General features: G+C 47.1%; 1 protein-coding gene across 1 annotated transcript; it reads right to left on the minus strand.

Annotated features, from left to right (window-relative positions):
- Nucleotides 1-4,459: 4,459 nt before the first annotated feature.
- Nucleotides 4,460-18,762, minus strand: ERRFI1 (ERBB receptor feedback inhibitor 1). The gene is made up of 4 exons (XM_041770812.1): nucleotides 18,627-18,762; nucleotides 8,267-8,460; nucleotides 8,071-8,147; nucleotides 4,460-7,157 (listed from the first exon to the last, which is right to left on the minus strand). The coding sequence occupies exons 2-4, from the start codon at nucleotides 8,386-8,388 to the stop codon at nucleotides 5,998-6,000; spliced, it is 1,359 nt and encodes a 452-aa protein (XP_041626746.1). The 5' UTR covers nucleotides 8,389-8,460; nucleotides 18,627-18,762; the 3' UTR covers nucleotides 4,460-5,997.
- Between the last annotated feature and the right edge of the window lie 209 nt (nucleotides 18,763-18,971).

Genomic DNA, 18,971 nt, shown 5'->3' on the forward strand with positions numbered 1-18,971 from the left:
GCAGGTTTACCAGCTGGGGGTTCCGGGCAGTTTTCTGGAAGCATCGAGAGGCACCTGTAAGCGCCACAGCCTGATAGCCACTAGCTCCTTCTAGCAGGTGAAGGTAGAGCCCCGAAGAGTCCTTTCTGATCAGCTCCTGCTCTCTCCCCATCCTCAAACCCCCTTGCTGCCGGGTGGCAGGTGACCCCGAGGGACAGCTTACAGGGCAGCTCTGTTGGGAAGGCTTTCCCCGGACACTAGAGTCAGACATGCCACGTAGGTTTGCCACTCTGACTTCTGCACAGGTGACATGAAAGCAGGGGCCAGCTTGCTTCGACTCGCTCCAGGGACAGATTCTCGGGGGCTTAGGCAGAATGTTCTTGAAGTTTGATACATTCGAGTGAAAAGCAAGCACGAAAATTCACACCCTCCAGTTGCCTTAGACATGCCGAGATGTGGTCACTTCACTCCGCCACGAGGAGTAAAAGGCAAGGCTAATCAGGTTCGGGCACATTCGGGCCTTCTTCCCTGTTCTCCTCCCCTCTCCCTTCTCCCCTTTTCCCTAAACAAGACCCCAAAACGTCTCTTAACAGGTGTAGGATTCGCATGTGGGGGGAAGAGGACCGGAACATTTGTCAGATGGTCTAGTCTGCAGAGAAAACTTGTCTCTGCACCATAGTCTGAGCCCGACTTACTTCCTCCAGACGAGGATACCTCAAAGCTTTCGAACCGCCTTCAAAATTCAGTTCCTCTCCTGCTTTGCTTACAACGTTTCAAAGTCGTGGCACCTCAAGGCTCTGGGAAACCATTCCCGAATCCTCAAGGTTGGAAATCGTAGCTTTACTGGAGCTCAGGCAAAGTAATCTTGCAGAAAATCTTGGCCGATCCAAGTTAACACACATCAGCTTTATCTCCTCAATTACCATTAGCATAATGGATAAATATTTACACGGCAATGTATTTTTAAGGCTTTATTAGCTTTTCACATAATGCCTAACAGAATGCCAGAATTGATTTCTAAGTTACTTTTTAAAAGTGGGACCCAAGTCCCTTCTGATAGGAACTCTTTCTAAACCAACTACTGAATACGAGTATTGTGACAATGTCCATTTCCTGGTTTTGACACTGGACTATAATTTTGTAAGATGCTATCTTTGGGGGAATCTGGGTAATGGGCCCAGGGCATCTTTCCGTACTAGTTTGAAACTTCTTGTGAGGGACGCCTGGGTGGCTCAGCAATTGAGCGTCTGCCTTTGGCTCAGATCATGATCCCAGGGTCCCAGGATCGAATCCCACGTCGGGCTCCCTGCATGGAGCCTGCTTCTCCCTCTGCCTGTGTCTCTGCCTCTCTCTCTCTGTGTCTCTCATGAATAAATAAATAAAATCTTTAAAAAAAGAAAAAGAAACTTCTTGTGAGTCCATAATTACTATAAAATAAAAAGTCAATAAACTATGTATGAAATAATCATGCCAAGAGTTCATTTTTAAGAAAAAATTTCCACGTACCTCAAAAGCCACAAATTAGGTGATGAAATAAAAAACTACCATAGAGAATAGCTTAATATATATTCTGATCCTCGAGGCAATAGACAGAGGGATGTAGACCTCTTTTCTCCAACTATGAAATTCTCTGGAACAATCTGTTGGCCTCTTTTTTTTTTTTTTTTTTTTTTGGAATAGGGCCCCTAGCAGCGAAGAGACAGTCTCTTTTCATTACTTAGTTGAGATATCCCTAGAGATGTAGAGGGAAATAAGCAACATATAAATAAGCATGTGGCCTTTAAACAAGATAGGCAACACATGATCAATTATTGCAGCCTGGGAAGACTTCACGTTTAATTTTATCTGCATTTCGAGTTGACTGACAAGTGGTCCTCCTGACCTTAGCATCTGCTGTCTGCCATGACACAGTCCCTAATAATAAATCCCTGTGGTTTGTGTGGTATTGGGCCTGCTGGGGCCTGGTCTCACGTTGAGGGGACAGTGGGGCTCAGGGAAGCTAAGGGAATCCTTCGCATCGAATGTAGGAGGTTGACTGGAGCCTACATTTCCTGACTTGAGGACAGAGCTTTGTCACTATATAGGACCTGCCTAGTAACAGTGCATCCAGTGGTGGCCAATAGCTGATTCCCCCTGCTGCTGGTCTCTGCAACAGCTGAGAGTGCAGGCCTGGGCTGGCCTGTGCCAGAGAACTCTCCAGAGCTCCACTGGCTCTGTGTGCTGCCGGAGGACTGAGCTGGTGCTCTGACAGCTTTCTAGTTGTAGAGGATTAGCACTGCGGCGAGGCACATTTAGCCATGAAAAGATAGGGGAAAAGGCGTGTTCTTGTGAAATCAAGGAAAAACATCAAGATTCAGAGGGAAGCAAACATGAACTAATTAAAGATGGTCTTGGGGCACCTGGGTGACTTAGTGGATTAAGCGTCCAGCTCTTGATTTCGGCTCAGGTCATGATCTCAGGATGGTAAGATCGAGCCCCACACACCTTGGGCTCTGTGCTTAGTGGGGAATCCGCTTGAGATTCTCTCTCTCCCTCTGTCCCTCCCCTAGCACTCTCCACACTCTCTAAAATAAAATAAAGAAATTATTAAAAAAAAAAAAAAAAAAAGATGGTCTTAACCACAATACAAGTAGAGGCAATAGAGGAGGGAAAGAAAAGAGGCAAAAGATGTGAGATGCAGATACAGGTCAGTGGGAGTGCTCCATTCACCTCTCCTGGACCTTGTCTGCTCCCCTGGAACTCACACAGGGGTGGGGTGGGGGCATCACAGCCACAGGCTCCTGGGCTCATCCCACCCCTGAGGTATCCAAGCTGCTGCTTCTACCTCAAAGGATCTCTCTAAGCCAGTTTTCTCCATCTCTGGTCCCGACCCCTCCCCTGTGTCCCCTTGTCTCTCCAGGTCCTGACATCCCGGCATTGCTGTGCCCCCTGCATCATCGATCCCCTCAGCTTCTCTTCATGCTGTTCCCCCTGCAACAGCCACTGTCATCTTTTTAAGATAAATCTGATCCCATCACTCCCCTGCCTGGATCTCTGAGTGGTCACTACCTTGCTCAGCGTCCATCCTCCTGCTGCCACGTCTGGCTTATAGAAAACACCGGCCTCTTCTTTCCAGCCTCAGGGGCTCCCACATAGCTTGTTTCCTCAGTCTTTTTCCTCCCTATTCATTCCACTTCCTTCAGCTTAGAGTCTGACCCTTTACATCATATCACCTTAGAGAGTACAGCCCCCTTGCTACCTACCAGCACTGTTTACCCCATGCTGGCGCTCTCCGCAAGCCATAAAGAGGGACTGCTTGAATTCTAGAGTGCAGGGCTACCCAAGTGGCTCAGTGGTTGTCTGCCTTCAGCTCAGGTCATGATACAGGGACCCAGGATCGAGTCCCACATCAGGCTCCTTGTGGGGAGCCTGCTTCTCCCTCTGCCTAGGTCTCTGCCTCTCTCATGAAGAAATAAATCTTTAAATAAATAAATAAATTCTAGAGGACAGAGGTTATGCCCATGTCCCAGGATCTAGCATGTGGCTGGCATTCCCCAACAAGTGTCTGTTGAACCAACTCCCTGAGCCCATTTCTCACCTATAAAATGTCAGAAATAATACCTGTCAGGGCAACTGCGAGTAAACTAGGACTACAAAATCCACGCACATACCAGGCCTTCACCACACACCAACTGCCATGGTTTATATGCAGTGGCCACAGATAATTCCCTATAGTGGGTATCACGACACCCCCGCCCCAATTTTACCCAAGGACAGAGATGTTAAAGAATCTGCCCAACACATAGAGGTGGAGGTGGTCTACTCATTGACCTCTGAGCCCTCACTCTTGACTCTGGAAGATACCAAGCACATTCAAGGTCTCCATAAAGCTCACAGAGAACTTCACCATTGTCTAGGAGCTCGTGGAGTGGTGAGAGCAGCTGGGTTTTGGCTACAGGGCCCAGGAGAGGGGACAGCTGGGCATAGGGCATGGCGGCGCTGGAGAGTTGCCCTCACATTCAGCCACCAGCTTCCTCCTGCGTCCAGAAGCTGCGAGAAGCATGGCTGTCTTCTCCATGAGAAGCCAGGGCAGGCTAGGGTTCCTCTGGTGGCCTCATGTCTGGCAAGAAGCAGAGCCACCCAAAGGGCCCACAACAATCTGGACCTAGTCCTGAAACTCCGTGTGGGCCACATCAAGTGTGTACGAAAGCCCATTTCTTCCGTATGTTCCTCTCTCCAGGTAGTAACTGTCTTGACAGCAACACCCTGGCATCAGTTCCAGTCCCCTCTCTGAACTGTTGAAGGTAAAAACAAACAGCCCGTTTTCACTGTGCGTGTGTATCAATCGTTCCCATTTCTTTTAGGGATGACAGTGTATTTCAAGCATTTAGGAAGCTGTAAAAAAAAAATCTTCCCTCGTGCTTAAAGATGGCAATACTTGTCGACGTACTTGAGACATAAACTTTTATAAGAGTTTAGGCAAGAAACATTGTTAACGGTGTCATAAATAGTATTATAACTTTATTAAAATGAAAAGACAATATTCAAAATAATGCAACAAAAATGAATAACATCCTTTGTCCAATACTGTACACATAATGCAGAAATCAGTGCATTTTTCTAAAGCATGTCTTAACCTTCATTTAGTTCATACTAAAATATAAGCTTTAAATAGCTCAAATAGTATTCAGCAGTTGAAACTGTAAACAGCTTGTTTAACTGTTAAGAGAACATTGTAGTAATGTACCTCTGTTAGTGAGCACCTTCTCTTTTGTGCTTATCTATACAAGATACATCGTAGCACGTGGAAACCCAAGCACAGGCTACGGGTCTCCCTGAATCCAGGTGAAGCAGCCAGCCGAGAGAGTCTCAAAAGCAGAAAGATGCTGATGTGACCTGTGCCATTAAGACATACTGTACTATTGGTCAGAAGTGTTTTACTTAAAGAAGCAAACAATCCCCAGGAAATACTGAACAGGAACCAGCAACACAAGGCCAGCTTGTGCTGTACGTGTTTCTTAATACAGTCTAAAAAAACAAAAACAAAACAAACAAAAAAACCCCCAAAAAACAAACAAAAAAAAAAACACAACCAATACAAAAACACAACACATGCTCCCTGGTGATGCTGTCATGCAGCAAACTGTTTCACGACTGTGTGACTGACATCCCAAACACTGATGAACGGTTTGCTTTCGACATGAGTCTAACAGGCCCCCTGTGGCTGTGAGGCCCACGCTACAAACAGGCCACGTTAGTGGATAGAACAGAGCAGGAAGTGCTGGGGGAGAAATGATTAATGAATTGTTATCTTCTCATTTCTCGAGATGCGAGACATGCATGCACAGGTGAAAGCATGGCTGCCCGGCACACCGCCATCCTCCCCTCCACGAGCAGAGTGAGGAGCTGTAGGGAGCCAGGCCTTGGGACGATTTTGAACCTGGGCAGGGAGAGCCACGGGACGGACGCGCGCCCTGCCCTGGGTGGCACAGGCTGCTTGCAGACAGAAAGGAGACAGAGCTTCTCGGGCCCAAGAGCTGGGCCGTTTCAAATGGACTAGGCGAAAATTGTTTTTTTGTTTTATGTTTTTGGGTTTTTTTTTTTGCTTTTTTTTTTTTTTTAATGATTCTGATCTAAGGAATACTGTGTTTTCTTCCATTTGCTCAATTCTCAGTCAGGAGCCATCCTCTGGCTTGTTTTATCATTCTGAATATATGTGACTCTAAGGTAGCAACTAATTGGTTAACCTGCAACTATAGCCTGTGCTTCCACCACAGGCTTCTATGGGTCACTAACGTGCTCACAAAACCTTCTCTCCCTGCCTGCACATCTTTACACTCTGGGTCGGAACAGCAAAATCAGGGATTCCCAGCCTGAGCATGCATCCCGGCCGCTCTAACCCTGTCTCTTTCAGATGGTGGGTTCGACTATTTCATTCTGGGATCTGAAAACCTTTCCCTGTGAATCTCAACTAAACCAGAAAGTGGCTTAAGGACCATCTGCTCCCAGAGAGCCCCTGTCAAGCCACCACCCCAAAGCCTATGGAGAAACCACATAGGACAAATGTTTGCGCTTCACGTGGCCACCAAGGTCCAGTTTTGTCTTTGAGTCCAGCTTCTCTGTGGTGGAGATGACACTGCAGTCAGCAGACAGGGGTTGGGTCGAGGGGCCTGCGTTTGTTTCCTCTGCTTCCCGAAAAAACTTTTCATATTTGTCCAGGTACGGGGGTCTCTCAGGTAGTAGGTAATAATGTGTTGAGCTAACCTTCTTCCCATTTTCAATAATGGGCAGGATACAAGGGACCTTATTGGCAGACCCTTCGCTGTTCTGTCTTTGCAGAGCTTTGCTGCTGACGTACTTGGGGTCAGGGGCGAAGCTCTGAGTAGGGGGCATGACCCCATTGAGGTAAGACGGGAGGCTTTTGGGGCTGGGTGTGCGGGAGTTACTCCGGGATAAAGGTTCTCTTGGTGGCACTTTGGGAGGCCTATCTTCATCACTGTAGGTGCTAGAAGTAACTTCCGCTGACCACCTTCTGTAATCTGGCTTCACTGGCCTAGGAGGTATGGGAACCCTGGGGGGAACCTCAGGTTTGTCTTCATCGGAGTTTGGAGAAGCTCTGTGTATGTAGCTGGACACCCTTATAGCTGGCTTGTTAAAGGATCCAGCTGGTCCCGAATGGGACCTTCTTAATCTTCGGTGGGTCTGAGGTGGAGGAGGATTTGAACTTTGCACCCCTCCATTTTGGTCAGGAGCCTGACTGAGATCCGCTGCAGAGACGGCTGGGGTATCAAAATATGCGTAGTTGATCTGTCCACACCCACGGAAGCTTCGCCTGCCCGGAACATCGTATTTGAAGCCGGACAGCGTACAGTCTTCTAAGAGGAAGTCCGTGTCCGAGCTGGTGAGGAATTCGACCTCGCAGTCTGTCTCATCCAGAGAGAGGTCTTCGGAGATGGGCAGCGGCGGGAGGGGCCTGGAACCCCGATCACAGAGGGCAGTGCAGGGGAAGGGGGACGGGGGGTTCTTTATGGGTGTGAGCGGAGGAGAAGCACTGACCCCGTTCACTGAGAGTTTCTTAAAGCCACACACGACTCGCTCCTCTTCGCGCTGCCCCAAGTCTTCGCCTGGGGGAATAAGAAGAGGGGCGAGGCTGGGCTTCTGAGTAGGGCCGTTCCTTGGACCAGACATCGCAGCGTGCCCTAGAAGGAACGAGAGAGGTCAGGGAAAGGCCCGCATGCGCAGTGCTCTCCCCAACCGCTCGAGGCCTAGCCCAGCTACGTGTGCCCACGGCTCCCTGCGAAGGCAGCACACACCTGACGGCTGCCACCCTGAGAACACCCATGGGAGAGCCACAGGTGTTAATTAGGGGCCAGGAGATTGTTCCTGCACATGATTGGGTTCAAAGAACAAGCTATCTCTTCTATCTCCCTTGGACATGTGCATGGTGCACACCCACACACCTCGGCAGGTTTTGTGACGTGTGCAAAACTCGCAGATGATGAGCAGCATATAATTTACGTGAAGACCACACCACAGTAGCCCAGCCACTTAAGAGATGCGGTGACACGAGGCAGGCAGGGTGTGAGTAAAGCGAGACTAGGTCTGCACTGTTAGTGCCATCATGACCTTAGGAAGAGTGCAGACCTGCTGGCAATGTGCTAAATGCTCCTGACAAAATCTAAGGAACACAGTGCTCACGTCAGAAGTCCTAGACTGCACATCACACTCTCTCCTAAGTGTTTATCAACGTGGACACTACTCGATCGCCCTGGGACGCGCATCCGAAACTCGTGAGAGGAGAGATCTTGTCCAAGGTCTCTAGAAGTTAAGTGTGGATCAGAGCAGGGATCAGAATTCACTGACTGTGAAAGATCACACTTCCACAAATAGGTGTGGTCAGGGCATCGGTGACTCAGGGTAAAGGCAGGGTGGCTCGAAAGCCAAGCACACAGCTCTCTCCAGAACCTGCTGCCACCAGGGGTCAGGCTGCTGCTGGAAACAGTTCAGGTGGCTTCCTCACTTGAACATCAGGCTGGAGGACCAGCCAGTACTATCCCGACTGTGGACTTCCTGCTCAAGCACTAGCCTTGCTTTAGTTTCCAGGACACGTACCAAGAGATGTTAGGCGCTCCTGAGCAGTAGAGTCGAGGCTGTAAGCCATGGTGATTGGGTCGATGCTCAAAAAGTGACTGAAATGAAAGCAAAGACATCTTGGGTCATAAATAAGGAGCTGTCATGTCCCTGATCTCAGATCTCATTTTGACAGTACCGGCTTAGAGGTTTCAGGGCCATTCCATCCTGTGCTTACTTTTCAAACTCACTGCGGCCACCCCAGCAGGTCCTGACGGTCCTCATGGCTTGGCCATCATGCAGATATCCGGTTTTTAATGGGACTCTAATCTCCTGAGCAGCAACTCCTGCCGTGGACATGGTGCCTTACTCTGGGAGGTCTCCACACCCTTGAGGCCTGGGGATCTGTAGTTAACCAGCAGCTTGCATTCCCTAGGTGGGGGGGCGAGACAGAAGAGACAAGAGAATAAACAATTCGGAAATACCCACGCACAGCTAATATCAGAGAATTGGTGGGGGTGTGGGGGACGTGGGACAGAAAAATTTAGTTACAGATGTTCACTTCATCCTCACATTTTTGCATGAACCAATTCTTACTTCTCATGATGGTATTTAAACGGAGACATCGAGAACATTTTTTTTTTTTTTGGAAATACTAATCAAAGCTCTGAAATGTTTTCAGCAAAGTGAGAAACGATCCACAGCAAGCAGAGGCAGACCTCCTACTGCAGCCCGACAGCTGCACAACAGATCCTGCTTGCTGGCCAAAGCGCGCACACAGTTCTCTAACCAACTATGACCCGACCTTCCAGAGTGTGCGCATAGTGAGCTCACAGTCTCCCAGGCCAACAGGGCCATCTCAGAAATGACTGTATTCAATACTGCAGAATCAACATTCACTAAAACCCAATGCTCTGAACAAGAGAGTCTACAGTGGCACCGGATTACTCCATGGCCAAGCATTTGTTTGGATTCTCTATTTCAGGGTTGACCCTGGGAGGACAAATTCTCCAGTTACTACCTACTTGAGAATAAAGAAATAGATATGAAGATCCTAATTTCCATTATCCTGTAAAAATCAAGTTCTACAAGGTTACCAGCTTCAGCAGAGGCCTGGACAGCTTCCTCCTCCCTCTCAAAGACAAACTTAAAGGCACATTCTTCACATTCTCCTGTATGAAGTGCCTCGTGATTCCTGTCTTGCCTCGCTCCAAGGCAAGATTACAGGGCCTAAGTAAATGCCCTTTTCTTAATCTAGTAGTTCCCCAGTGTGAGGACCCCCCTCTCCCCATCAGATGGTCTGTGTCTGCAGTCAACCAGTAGCTCACCCCGTGCCTTCTTTCTAGAAGTGTTCATTAGCATCCGTCCCTGTTCTCTTCAGATATATTCATGCTTCTTTAGAGAAAGTGCAGGCTTTTTTTTTTTTCTTTTAGACACCAGAACACAATCTGTTAACTCTCTGTGTAACACTGACCCCTTCTGGGACATGCAAAGACACTCTGTGACGCTCTATCATGTGTTCACCAAGCATGTGTGCAGCCACCCAGAGCTGGGTGGTGTGCTGGGGACTGGCGGTGACACAGATGAGTGAGGCGAGCATGCAGTGGGGGTGGGGAAGGGGGTACACAGGTCATTTGTTTTATGGACACATCTGTCACCCACTAGACTGTGAGTCCAGGAAAGAGGCTAGGTTCTAATCATAAATCATCCCTACCTGGCACATCAGCAAGTGCTCAAGAAGCGAATGCTCACTGAATGAAGTACTACACTCTACCATCTAATTATTACCATCACCAGCATCAACTGATGTACACGATGAATAGAGCACGGGGTCTTTTCTTTTTTAGCTACAGATCTAACAAATGCTCTGCAAGTGCTTGTGCTTCATGCAAAAAGAAATGGAGAGACAGTCATGTTTCGGTGACAAAGCGAACATGGGGCTGTTCTTCAGCTTTTTATTATCCCAAAGCCAGCTGCTCTGATACATTAGGCAGAGACTTAAATAGGTTTCAAATATGATTTCAAACAGTCAAGCGCTCTTTTCCTGTGAGCAGTCTCTCCAAGGCATAGGATTAAGAACAGGGAAAAGAAAACCCCACCATTTGAGAAATCTAAGTTATTGGGGGATCTTTTAAATTTTTGGTCTTCAGAGGCTTGAAATGAACACACGTGTTTTTACTTTACGTGGATTAAGGAAAGCTACGCAAAATTAAACAAAACAAAACAAAACAAAACAAAAAACAACCAACAACCCATTTTTAGAACACACTGCTTGGCGCCCCCTCCGGGCACTTGGCCTGGTGGTATGTGGCGCTTTCCCGGAGCACCCTACAAGCACGGGCATGAGCACAGGGAAAGTATCTGTGGTGATGTAAAAACGAAAGGCCAAGATAGGAAGAAGAATATGGTATTTAAGTAGTTTGAAAGCACACGTTTGGAGATCGCTCATCCAGATTACAGGAAAATGCTGCGGGGGATTCTGGAGGCCCAACCCCCACCTGTCTGCAGGCCAGCAAGTGCTCCTCGTAATTACTGTGTGTCAGCCTCCTAATGCCATCTAAATCTTAGCTTTCAACAGAATGATTGTGTAACTATCGCCTCTGCTGGAACGGCCTCGGAATTCTAAACTCACATTTCAGTGGCCCCTTAAAATTATGTATATGTTCTAGAAAGTTATTTTTTATTCATTGTTTCCATCACCTACTTGTTAGCTTTCTTAAGAAAAAAATTTTTTTAGTATAAAAAGAATTGTGTTCACTAAGCCAGCTCACTTCTGACCACAATAGTGTCTTTGTGTATTCATAGAAGGTGACCTGCCTCTACATTTCAATGGGGAATTGTGAATGGGACGTGTTATGAAACTGTCCGAACTTCCTACTAGCTTGCATGGGAGAAGCGAGGAGGGAGACATAACTGCATGTTCTCTTTTGGGAAGTAACTTCCAACCATAGACTCAGGAAGGGTGACCTACCCGTAGGTTTGGAAGCAAATGTTTTCGGCATGGTCCTAGGAATGCCAGGAGAGGCAGGAGGCGACCTGCGATTCTTCCACGCCTCTCTCAACCCTCCCCACATCTGCAGTACGTACCCTCCTCGGGAAAAATCAGCCCGGCCAACCTCAAGTTAAAAAGAAACACAATGGTCCAGGGAAATTCCACTAGTGCTGTAGGGTTTCTCTTACTTTTCTTTTTTTTTTTTTTTTTTTTTTTAAGATTTTATTTATTTATTCATGAGAGACACAGAGAGAGAGAGGCAGAGACACAGGCAGAGGGAGAAGCAGGCTCCATGCAGGGAGCCTGATGTAGGACTCAATCCTGAGACCCTGGGATCAGGCCCTGAGCTGAAGGCAGACGCTCAGCCACTGAGCCACCCGGGCATCCCAGTGCTGCAGTGTTTCAAGTTCTGTTTCTGGAACTGTAAAGCCAGTTCTACCTGACAATTCATTAGAAAAGCAACTGCAAAAATACTTCTATGTGGGGAAATCAGGACCTCTAAGCATAAGATGGCATTCTGTTAGGAAATGCAAAATGTGAGAGCGAATGTGAACCCAGGCAGCGTGGTGTAGAACAGGATCGGAATGACCTTGGGCAAAAGAATGTCCCTAAAATTTGTGAACTGATCTTTACCCTTTTTAGTGTCAAAACTGCAGTTAAATACCAATCCCAAATGTGGACTACTTTTTCTTATTAACATCACTTTTTCAAAAAGAAACAGTATCTCGTAAAACGATCTGTTTCTTGCTGCAGCACTTTGATTTGCTCTCCTTGCACGCCCCCTCCCCCACCCTGAGCCTTTTGAGTTTTGATCCACTTCTGTGGCTTCAACCCTGCATAGACAGCTTCTCAATCTCCTGCATCTCCACTCCAGGCCGGGCTCAAGCTTCCACTTTGCATTTCCTATTGTCTGGTGATTATCTTTCCACTCGGCTGGGCTTCTGGCATCTGCAACTCTACAGACCCAACTCCTGTCACTTACTTCACACCCCCTCCCCCTTTCCAAACCAGTTCAGGGTCTGCGAGGACCCCACTTCTCCCACAGGCACCATTTTTCATAACCTGAGTCCCAACAGACGTATGTTCAATCATCCAGTCCCAGAGCCTATTTCCACACTGCCTCTCAGACCTACCTTCCTTCTGTTCATGGGCATCGCTCTGCCTTGGGTCTGAAAATAACCTAATCCGCCTAACACACCAGTACCAGATCCATATTCCTGAATTGGAGCTCAAATTCGGATCTTCCACTGCTCAAAAGTCTCCAAAGCCTCTAAATAAAAGCTCTTGCAGGCTGGCCCTAAGGCCTCTGCAACAAGGCAGGCCCTGAACCACCTTTTTCAAGATCTTGCTTCTCTTTTCCCCAATCTCTGTTCACCTTTTCCTTGGAAGCCACCTGTCCCACCACCTTGTACACTAACTGGCTCCCTTCTGAAGGCCAGAGCAGGGTCTCTATGTTCTTGAGTTACTTTGTGTCCCAATTCTTTGATCATCCTCCAAATCTTTTGGGATGGGACTCTGTTCCCCTCTCCTGTGTGGATCCTGCTATCATTCATTTCTGATGAATATTTATTAGATGGATATTGAGAAAATATTCATCTCATTTTTAAAAGAAGTAATGACATGACAGGTTTACATCTAGTGTAAATCAGTGAAGAACTGAGGGATCAACCTAACATGGGCTGACACCCCCCAATAATAATGTAGCCACTTTAGGTAAGCAGCGGCAAGGAATTTTCATTAAATTTATTTCCAAAATCTAAAATGGACAGCTTGCAGGCTGGGTAAAAACCCAAACTTAAGTGGTTAACAGTGTAAATTTCTCAATTGGTTTCTATTACTGTACATTCACTTAAAGCAACCAGGGGGAAGGTTTCTGAAAATAATGAATTTCACCTTTTCTTCCACATGATTCCTTCTGCACCTACTGTTGTTGTTGTTAAATTTAAGGTCACTTTCCTTAAGGAAAACAAACCAAAAACGGCCACACTGAAAAGCATATCATATATGCTTTATTAAGGTGAAATCACATGCCTTTAGCTTGACAAGTCACTTTGAAACTTTTTTGTTTTTTAAACCAGGCTACCTTAAGACAGTAACCTAGATGTGCTTACCTTGCCACCAGATCTCATTAATAAATCTCAAAAGCAATCCACAGGAGGAGGAGGGGCACATTTTTGTCATACAACTCATCCAGTTCTGCCCAGCGCTTCCTTATTTAAAAGTGTGATGTAATTTCCTTCTTTCAATCTGGTTTTAGAACCTGATTTCTGTTTATTCAGGGTGATAAATGGTCTTTTCAACCTTATTTAACAACTACCTACAAGACTATTTCCTTACAGAGAGAGATAGAAGATAATCCTATTCGGAGCCAAGATTTGTAAAAAGATACTGATTACAGAACATGACAAATTCCATGATTTTATTTTTTATTTAAAAAGAATTTTGTTTTAATTCCATGATTTTAGATCCTCCCCAAATAAACTACCATCTGCATGTTTATCTTCAGTCTGAAAATGCTTAAAATAATCACCTTTGAGAAAATTAAAAACAGAACAAAATCCCATCGTTTTTATTGTGATTAGTGTCTATAGCACTAGCAGCTGAGCTATCGGACACACTGAACATTAGTGCAGCTGTTTTACAGACTTTTGACTTTTATTAATAATATGAGAAAGTTACTGATTTAACAGTCATCTAACACATTCAGTGTCTATGACAGTTCCAGTGTTGCATGACCTGAGTTTACTCACTGAGCAAAGGACTCTCACAATCAAAGGCCCTAATTCAGGGTTTTTCTCAGATTTCACTGCAACAGACGTTGATCTGGGGGAAGGGAGTGGAGGGGGAGGCAGGCAGGAATGTCCTCTGTGGCCCCCTGCTACCACAGGAAGCATAAATGCCTTCGTGTTAAAAGCACAGAGGATTTAACACCTTTAATTTAATAAATAAAATGTAAGTAAAATGCTCTTGCATGAAATCAAGGTAAACGTGATGGTTTCAGGACCTGTGGCGACGTAGTTCTGCAGGGTGAGGATGGACATTTTGTCCCCTGTGGCTCCCATCCTCCCTTGAGTGGGCGAGCACATAACAACCCACTTGTAGGTGGTAAAAACTGAGGCAACAAGGAAAATAATTTATCTTCAGACTGTCAAAATCAAAGCCGAGTGACATAATTTCTCGAATAATTCAGAGTATTTTCTAGCTGAGTATTTTAAGAAACGGCAAACTAACAAAAAACCTATTCGTTCTACAGCCATCGTCATCAATAGCCTTTTGATTCACTTCGTGTCTACACGGTCTTCATGCAGTGGCAGAAATGTGCGTCAGCGGGGATGTAGTCTCTTGTCCTTTGTACTCTTCCTACAGATGCTACGATGAGTAGCAACACACACACAGGATGGAAAAATATTATTCCTTTTAGACATACACATAATAGATTTCCAAATGGAAAAAATACGTGGGTTCTATTCTAATCTTAATGACAAGGAGCACAATAGCCCAATTTTACAAACTTTAAATTTACTTAATGAGCACTGGAGTCACCCAATGGCTAACGCCAGACTGTTACAATGGACATAAAACCAGTACAAATAATAAACTAATTCTTGGAAACTTATTTGACAGGCATTGTTCTAAGTGATTTATACATAGAAGTTATTTAATCCTCTCAACAACCCTGAAGGGTGAGTTACTATTATGACCCTGGTTTATAGATGAGGGATGAGATGGCTCCAGGTCACATCTGGTGAATGGTGGGGCCTAGAGACTTAGGCCAGGCTCTCACCACACCACCTGGCCTCTCCAAACCCCTCATGATCTTCAACCGGTAATAAGATCTGACCCACTACAAGGCCTATGTGAAGGGTGGCTCACACGGCTTTTCTAGGGATTTGCTGCTTGGTAAGTTTTTCTTGGGTAACCCTTAGACTATGAAAGTTCCTGATTTACTTCGACTCCCTCAAATCCTCCTGTGAAAGTTATTTTATTAACTTCAGATTTGGCCTATGTATCCTCTGGAAGGGTGGGTTAAGGTATCAATTTTATACTCTGTGACCATTTCAAGCAATTCTTTCAAAGCTCTCAATCGGAGCATATGCTGATGCCAGCTGATGCCTCCCCGTGCCGGTCTGTCTTTACCCATAAGAAGGGGTCCCTACATAAACCCCATGGGTCTCCTTTCAATACACTCTCGCAGCATGGTTCCCAGCAGTGGCCCTACAATCAGGCTCCATTTTAAAGTCTGGGATTTAATACCAGAATATCTTGTATTTGGAAAGCACTCGACAAGTTACAAAGCACTTTCTGACACATCATCTCACCTGATCCCCACAACATCCCTGTGAGAGGTGGCAGGGATTACTCTGTGTTTTGCAGATGAGGAAGTGAGGCCAAACATCTTCCTGTTAGCAGAAAGGCCAGTGAGGCTCTTCTGTCCTCTAATGCAGCACACCCCTGCTACACTTTCACTCCTTTCCTCTCCACGGTCTCTTCATTTTAGATAACCACCTCACTTTTTCTTTTAAAGATTTTATTTTAGAGAGACAGTGTGAGCGAGCATGTGCAAGGAGGGGGAGAGAATCTCAAGCAGACTCCTCAATGAGTGCAGAGCATGACTGGGCTGGGGGTGGGGGTGGGAGTGGGGCTCCATTTCACAGCCCTGAGATCATGACCTGAGTTGAAATCAGGAGTCAGACGCTTAATCGACTGAGCCACCCAGGTACCCCCAACCTCACTTCTCTTTCTAATGTTCTTATTTATCAGTGGGGAAACTGATGAGGGGATGGCTAAGCTCAATACCTAAGTGTGTGTCAATCACAGAGACAGGACCTGGAGCTCCATGCACAGGGTTTTGCTCACAAATTCTTAGAGGGCAAGGATGAGTTATTTCCACAAATGGTTCTCAAGTGCTTATTCTGGAGTAGATACTATGCTAGTGAAAGAGATGTGGCTGCTGCCTGAGAAAGCCTCAATCTAATGAGGAGACAACCAGCAATTTCAGATTGTGATGACTTCCCTGGGAGGACAGGGAGGGGAGGTTGGAGTCACGAGGGCCAACTGGGCAGACCTCCCTGAGGTGAGTTTTTAAATTAAAATTTAAGAATGAAAAAGAGGCAGCCATGAGAAGAGTTGGAAGGGCACTCCACGTAGAGGGAATACTATTTGAAGTAATCTGTACCTGGCCAGGTTTCATATTCTTGTGGGTCTTCAAGAAGAGCTTTGGACAATGTCTTCTCATCCTTACCTTCCTATTGCTTCCCTTGAACTGTTGAATCATGGCACTCTGGAGTGGGACAGGACTAAAGCTCATGTAGCCAAACCCCATATTTTACAAATATATTCCCTGAGCTCTAGCAGATTTTACCTTTTAGTAATACTGCCCCATTTTACAGTATGAGGAACTGGGCTGAAGCATCAACAATGACTTCAAATTGCAGAATCCATTTCTCCTTTTGAAATCTGAATCCCACACTAACTTTTCCCTACCTTAAATCAAATTTCTCTATTAGGCTAGTAACTAACATTCAGCACCCTGAAACTCAGCAGTTTTACCCACCTTTACAGAGCATACACCAATGCCATGCCCATAATGCCAGAATGCCACAACCGGATCTTGTTTATCTAGTAGGTTATTTGTTAGCTTTTATAAAGCATGGCCAACCACCAGCACCGAAAGGTGCAAAAGGAATCCTCATGAAAAGGTACCAATTCAAATTTATTTAGATTAAAAGGAGAGCTGTTTCTCTGGCAGAGGGAGCTGATGACACTCAAACTCCTGGAATTACCCTTGGCACCACCTTTCCCTCCTCTGCTCACCTTTCTAAAGCAACCTGATGGTATGCAGACATTCAGGTCAGTTTCAAGCATGTTAGATTGTACCTGTAATTTAGGCAACTTGCTTTTAAAAGCTACCATTAGTATTAGCTGAAAGGGAGTATTATCTGGTTCAACTTCTGAGAAGCAGCAGTGAAGAGTCATTTTCACACAAAAACTCAAGTCTATAATATAATTAAACCTCAAGAAAGAGTGGCCAGTAGCTATTGTGAGCTGAAAGGAGGAGAAACAATTCACTGAAACAGTCATTTCACCTGTCGAAAATATGAATAATTCAGGCATTTCATAACAGCCATAAAAAAAGATTTGCTTTGCACCCTTATCAGTGACTGGTCCAATCCTGCTGAGCTTTAAAGATGTACAATATGCTTTCAAGCAATTATTTATCAACCATCAACTATGTGCAAGGCTGCACAAGATAGAAGCTGTACAAGGAAGAGTTCCTGCCCTTAAGGAGTTTACAATCGAATATATGTCAGGTTATAAACGGTTAGACCAGGACCTCTATCACCGATTAGCCAGACTCCACTGAAACACCCAGCTGAAAATAAACCTGTGAGTGAAGTGAAGAAGCTGACAATTAGTGTCTGAAGCTCAGGCTAAAAAGCTCTATGCATTTCTTTTCAGATCTGCTCATATCCGGAAAAGAGAGCAGTATGTGACTTGATAACATACTGGTAACCCATCATAGCATAATTCGCAAGAAGCCAACTTTCGTCTTGGCAAAATTCGGTCATTTCTTCGAATGGATACCCGGCCTCCTATTTTTGATCTGTTTACGTAAAACTTTGCTGAAAACTGTATAATTACAGAAATGCAAAAAAAAAAAAAAAAAAAAGCAGGACTCGGCATGGTGAGTGTTTCAGTAGCCTCAACAAACACATACCCTTTGCATTCTTACAAGATTTATAAAAGCTGACAACCGTGCAGAATACTGTCCTTCAGAAGGGGGGGGGGGAGGCATTTTAACCTCACCTTTCTTCACCTCTGACAGTTGCTTAGAAACCAGTCCGGCCCTACCTGTGTTGCAGGTGTACCTAAAGTCACCAACACATCTCTTTTAAAGCTACAGTCTATTCTGACTGCACTTAAGTTTATGACTAACAATCTATTCATATATACACACACATATATATAATTTTTTTTATATCAGGTAAGAGACTGGTTCCTTTCAAGCAATGACGAAATCCTAATAAAGGCTCAGCAAGCACCAATCCAGCACCAATCACGGAGAAGTCATCTAATGTGTACGAGGCTGTGACATACACATAGAAATACACACGAGAAAACACCCAATGAGCAGTGACGTTCCGAACTCGGCTCCGCGCTTCGGCTCCCTCGGAGGCAGCGCTGCGGGCGCTCGGGGCCCAGGACCGCGCTGCCGAGCCGGGAGCCAGGCGGCGGGGCCCGGGACTCCTCCGCCCGGGACGACCGCGGTCGCCGCGAGGCCGCCCCCCGCGCAGCCCTCGGATGGCTGGCGGGCACCGAGCGCGCCGGGGCAGCGCAGCCCCCGTGTGGAGCGCCGCCGCCGAGGCCGCCGCCAGCCCCGCGGGCGCAGGACCCCGGCCCCCTGCCCCCCGGCCCCCGGCCCGAAGCCCCGGCCCCGCGCCGCGCTCCCGGCCCCCGCCCCCGGCCCGGCCCGGCCCCCGGCCATCCGTCCGTCAGTCCCGGGAGACTCCGCGTCGCCCCGGGGACCCGCCCAGCGTCGGGAGCCGCCCGCAGCCCGGCGCAGCGCCGCCCTCCCCACACTACCCCCGGCCCGCAGGCCCCTTACCCCCGCGGAGCCGCGGCTGCCCCACGGCGCCCTCCCGCGCATGTCCTCCCGGCTGGCTCAGCGCCGCGGGCTCAGGGGCCGGACACCGCGCAGGCGCCTCGCCGCTCGCTGGCCGGCGCTCCCCACTCGCGTTCCCCGCTCGACTCGGCCGCCGTCGGCGCGGCAGCCGACGCCGCCTTATATAGCGAGTGGCGGGGCCGAGACGTCGACGCTCGGCGCCCCACCTCCCCCGCTCGACCAATCCGGGCCGCGCGCCGCTTAAAGGGGCGATGCCGCGACCCAGGCGCTGGCGTGGGGTCCGCCGGCGTCGCGCGGCCCAGCGAGGATGCCGCCTTTGTCTCGCAG

This window comes from Vulpes lagopus, chromosome 10, assembly GCF_018345385.1.
Source record: "Vulpes lagopus strain Blue_001 chromosome 10, ASM1834538v1, whole genome shotgun sequence".
Lineage (NCBI taxonomy): Eukaryota > Metazoa > Chordata > Mammalia > Carnivora > Canidae > Vulpes > Vulpes lagopus.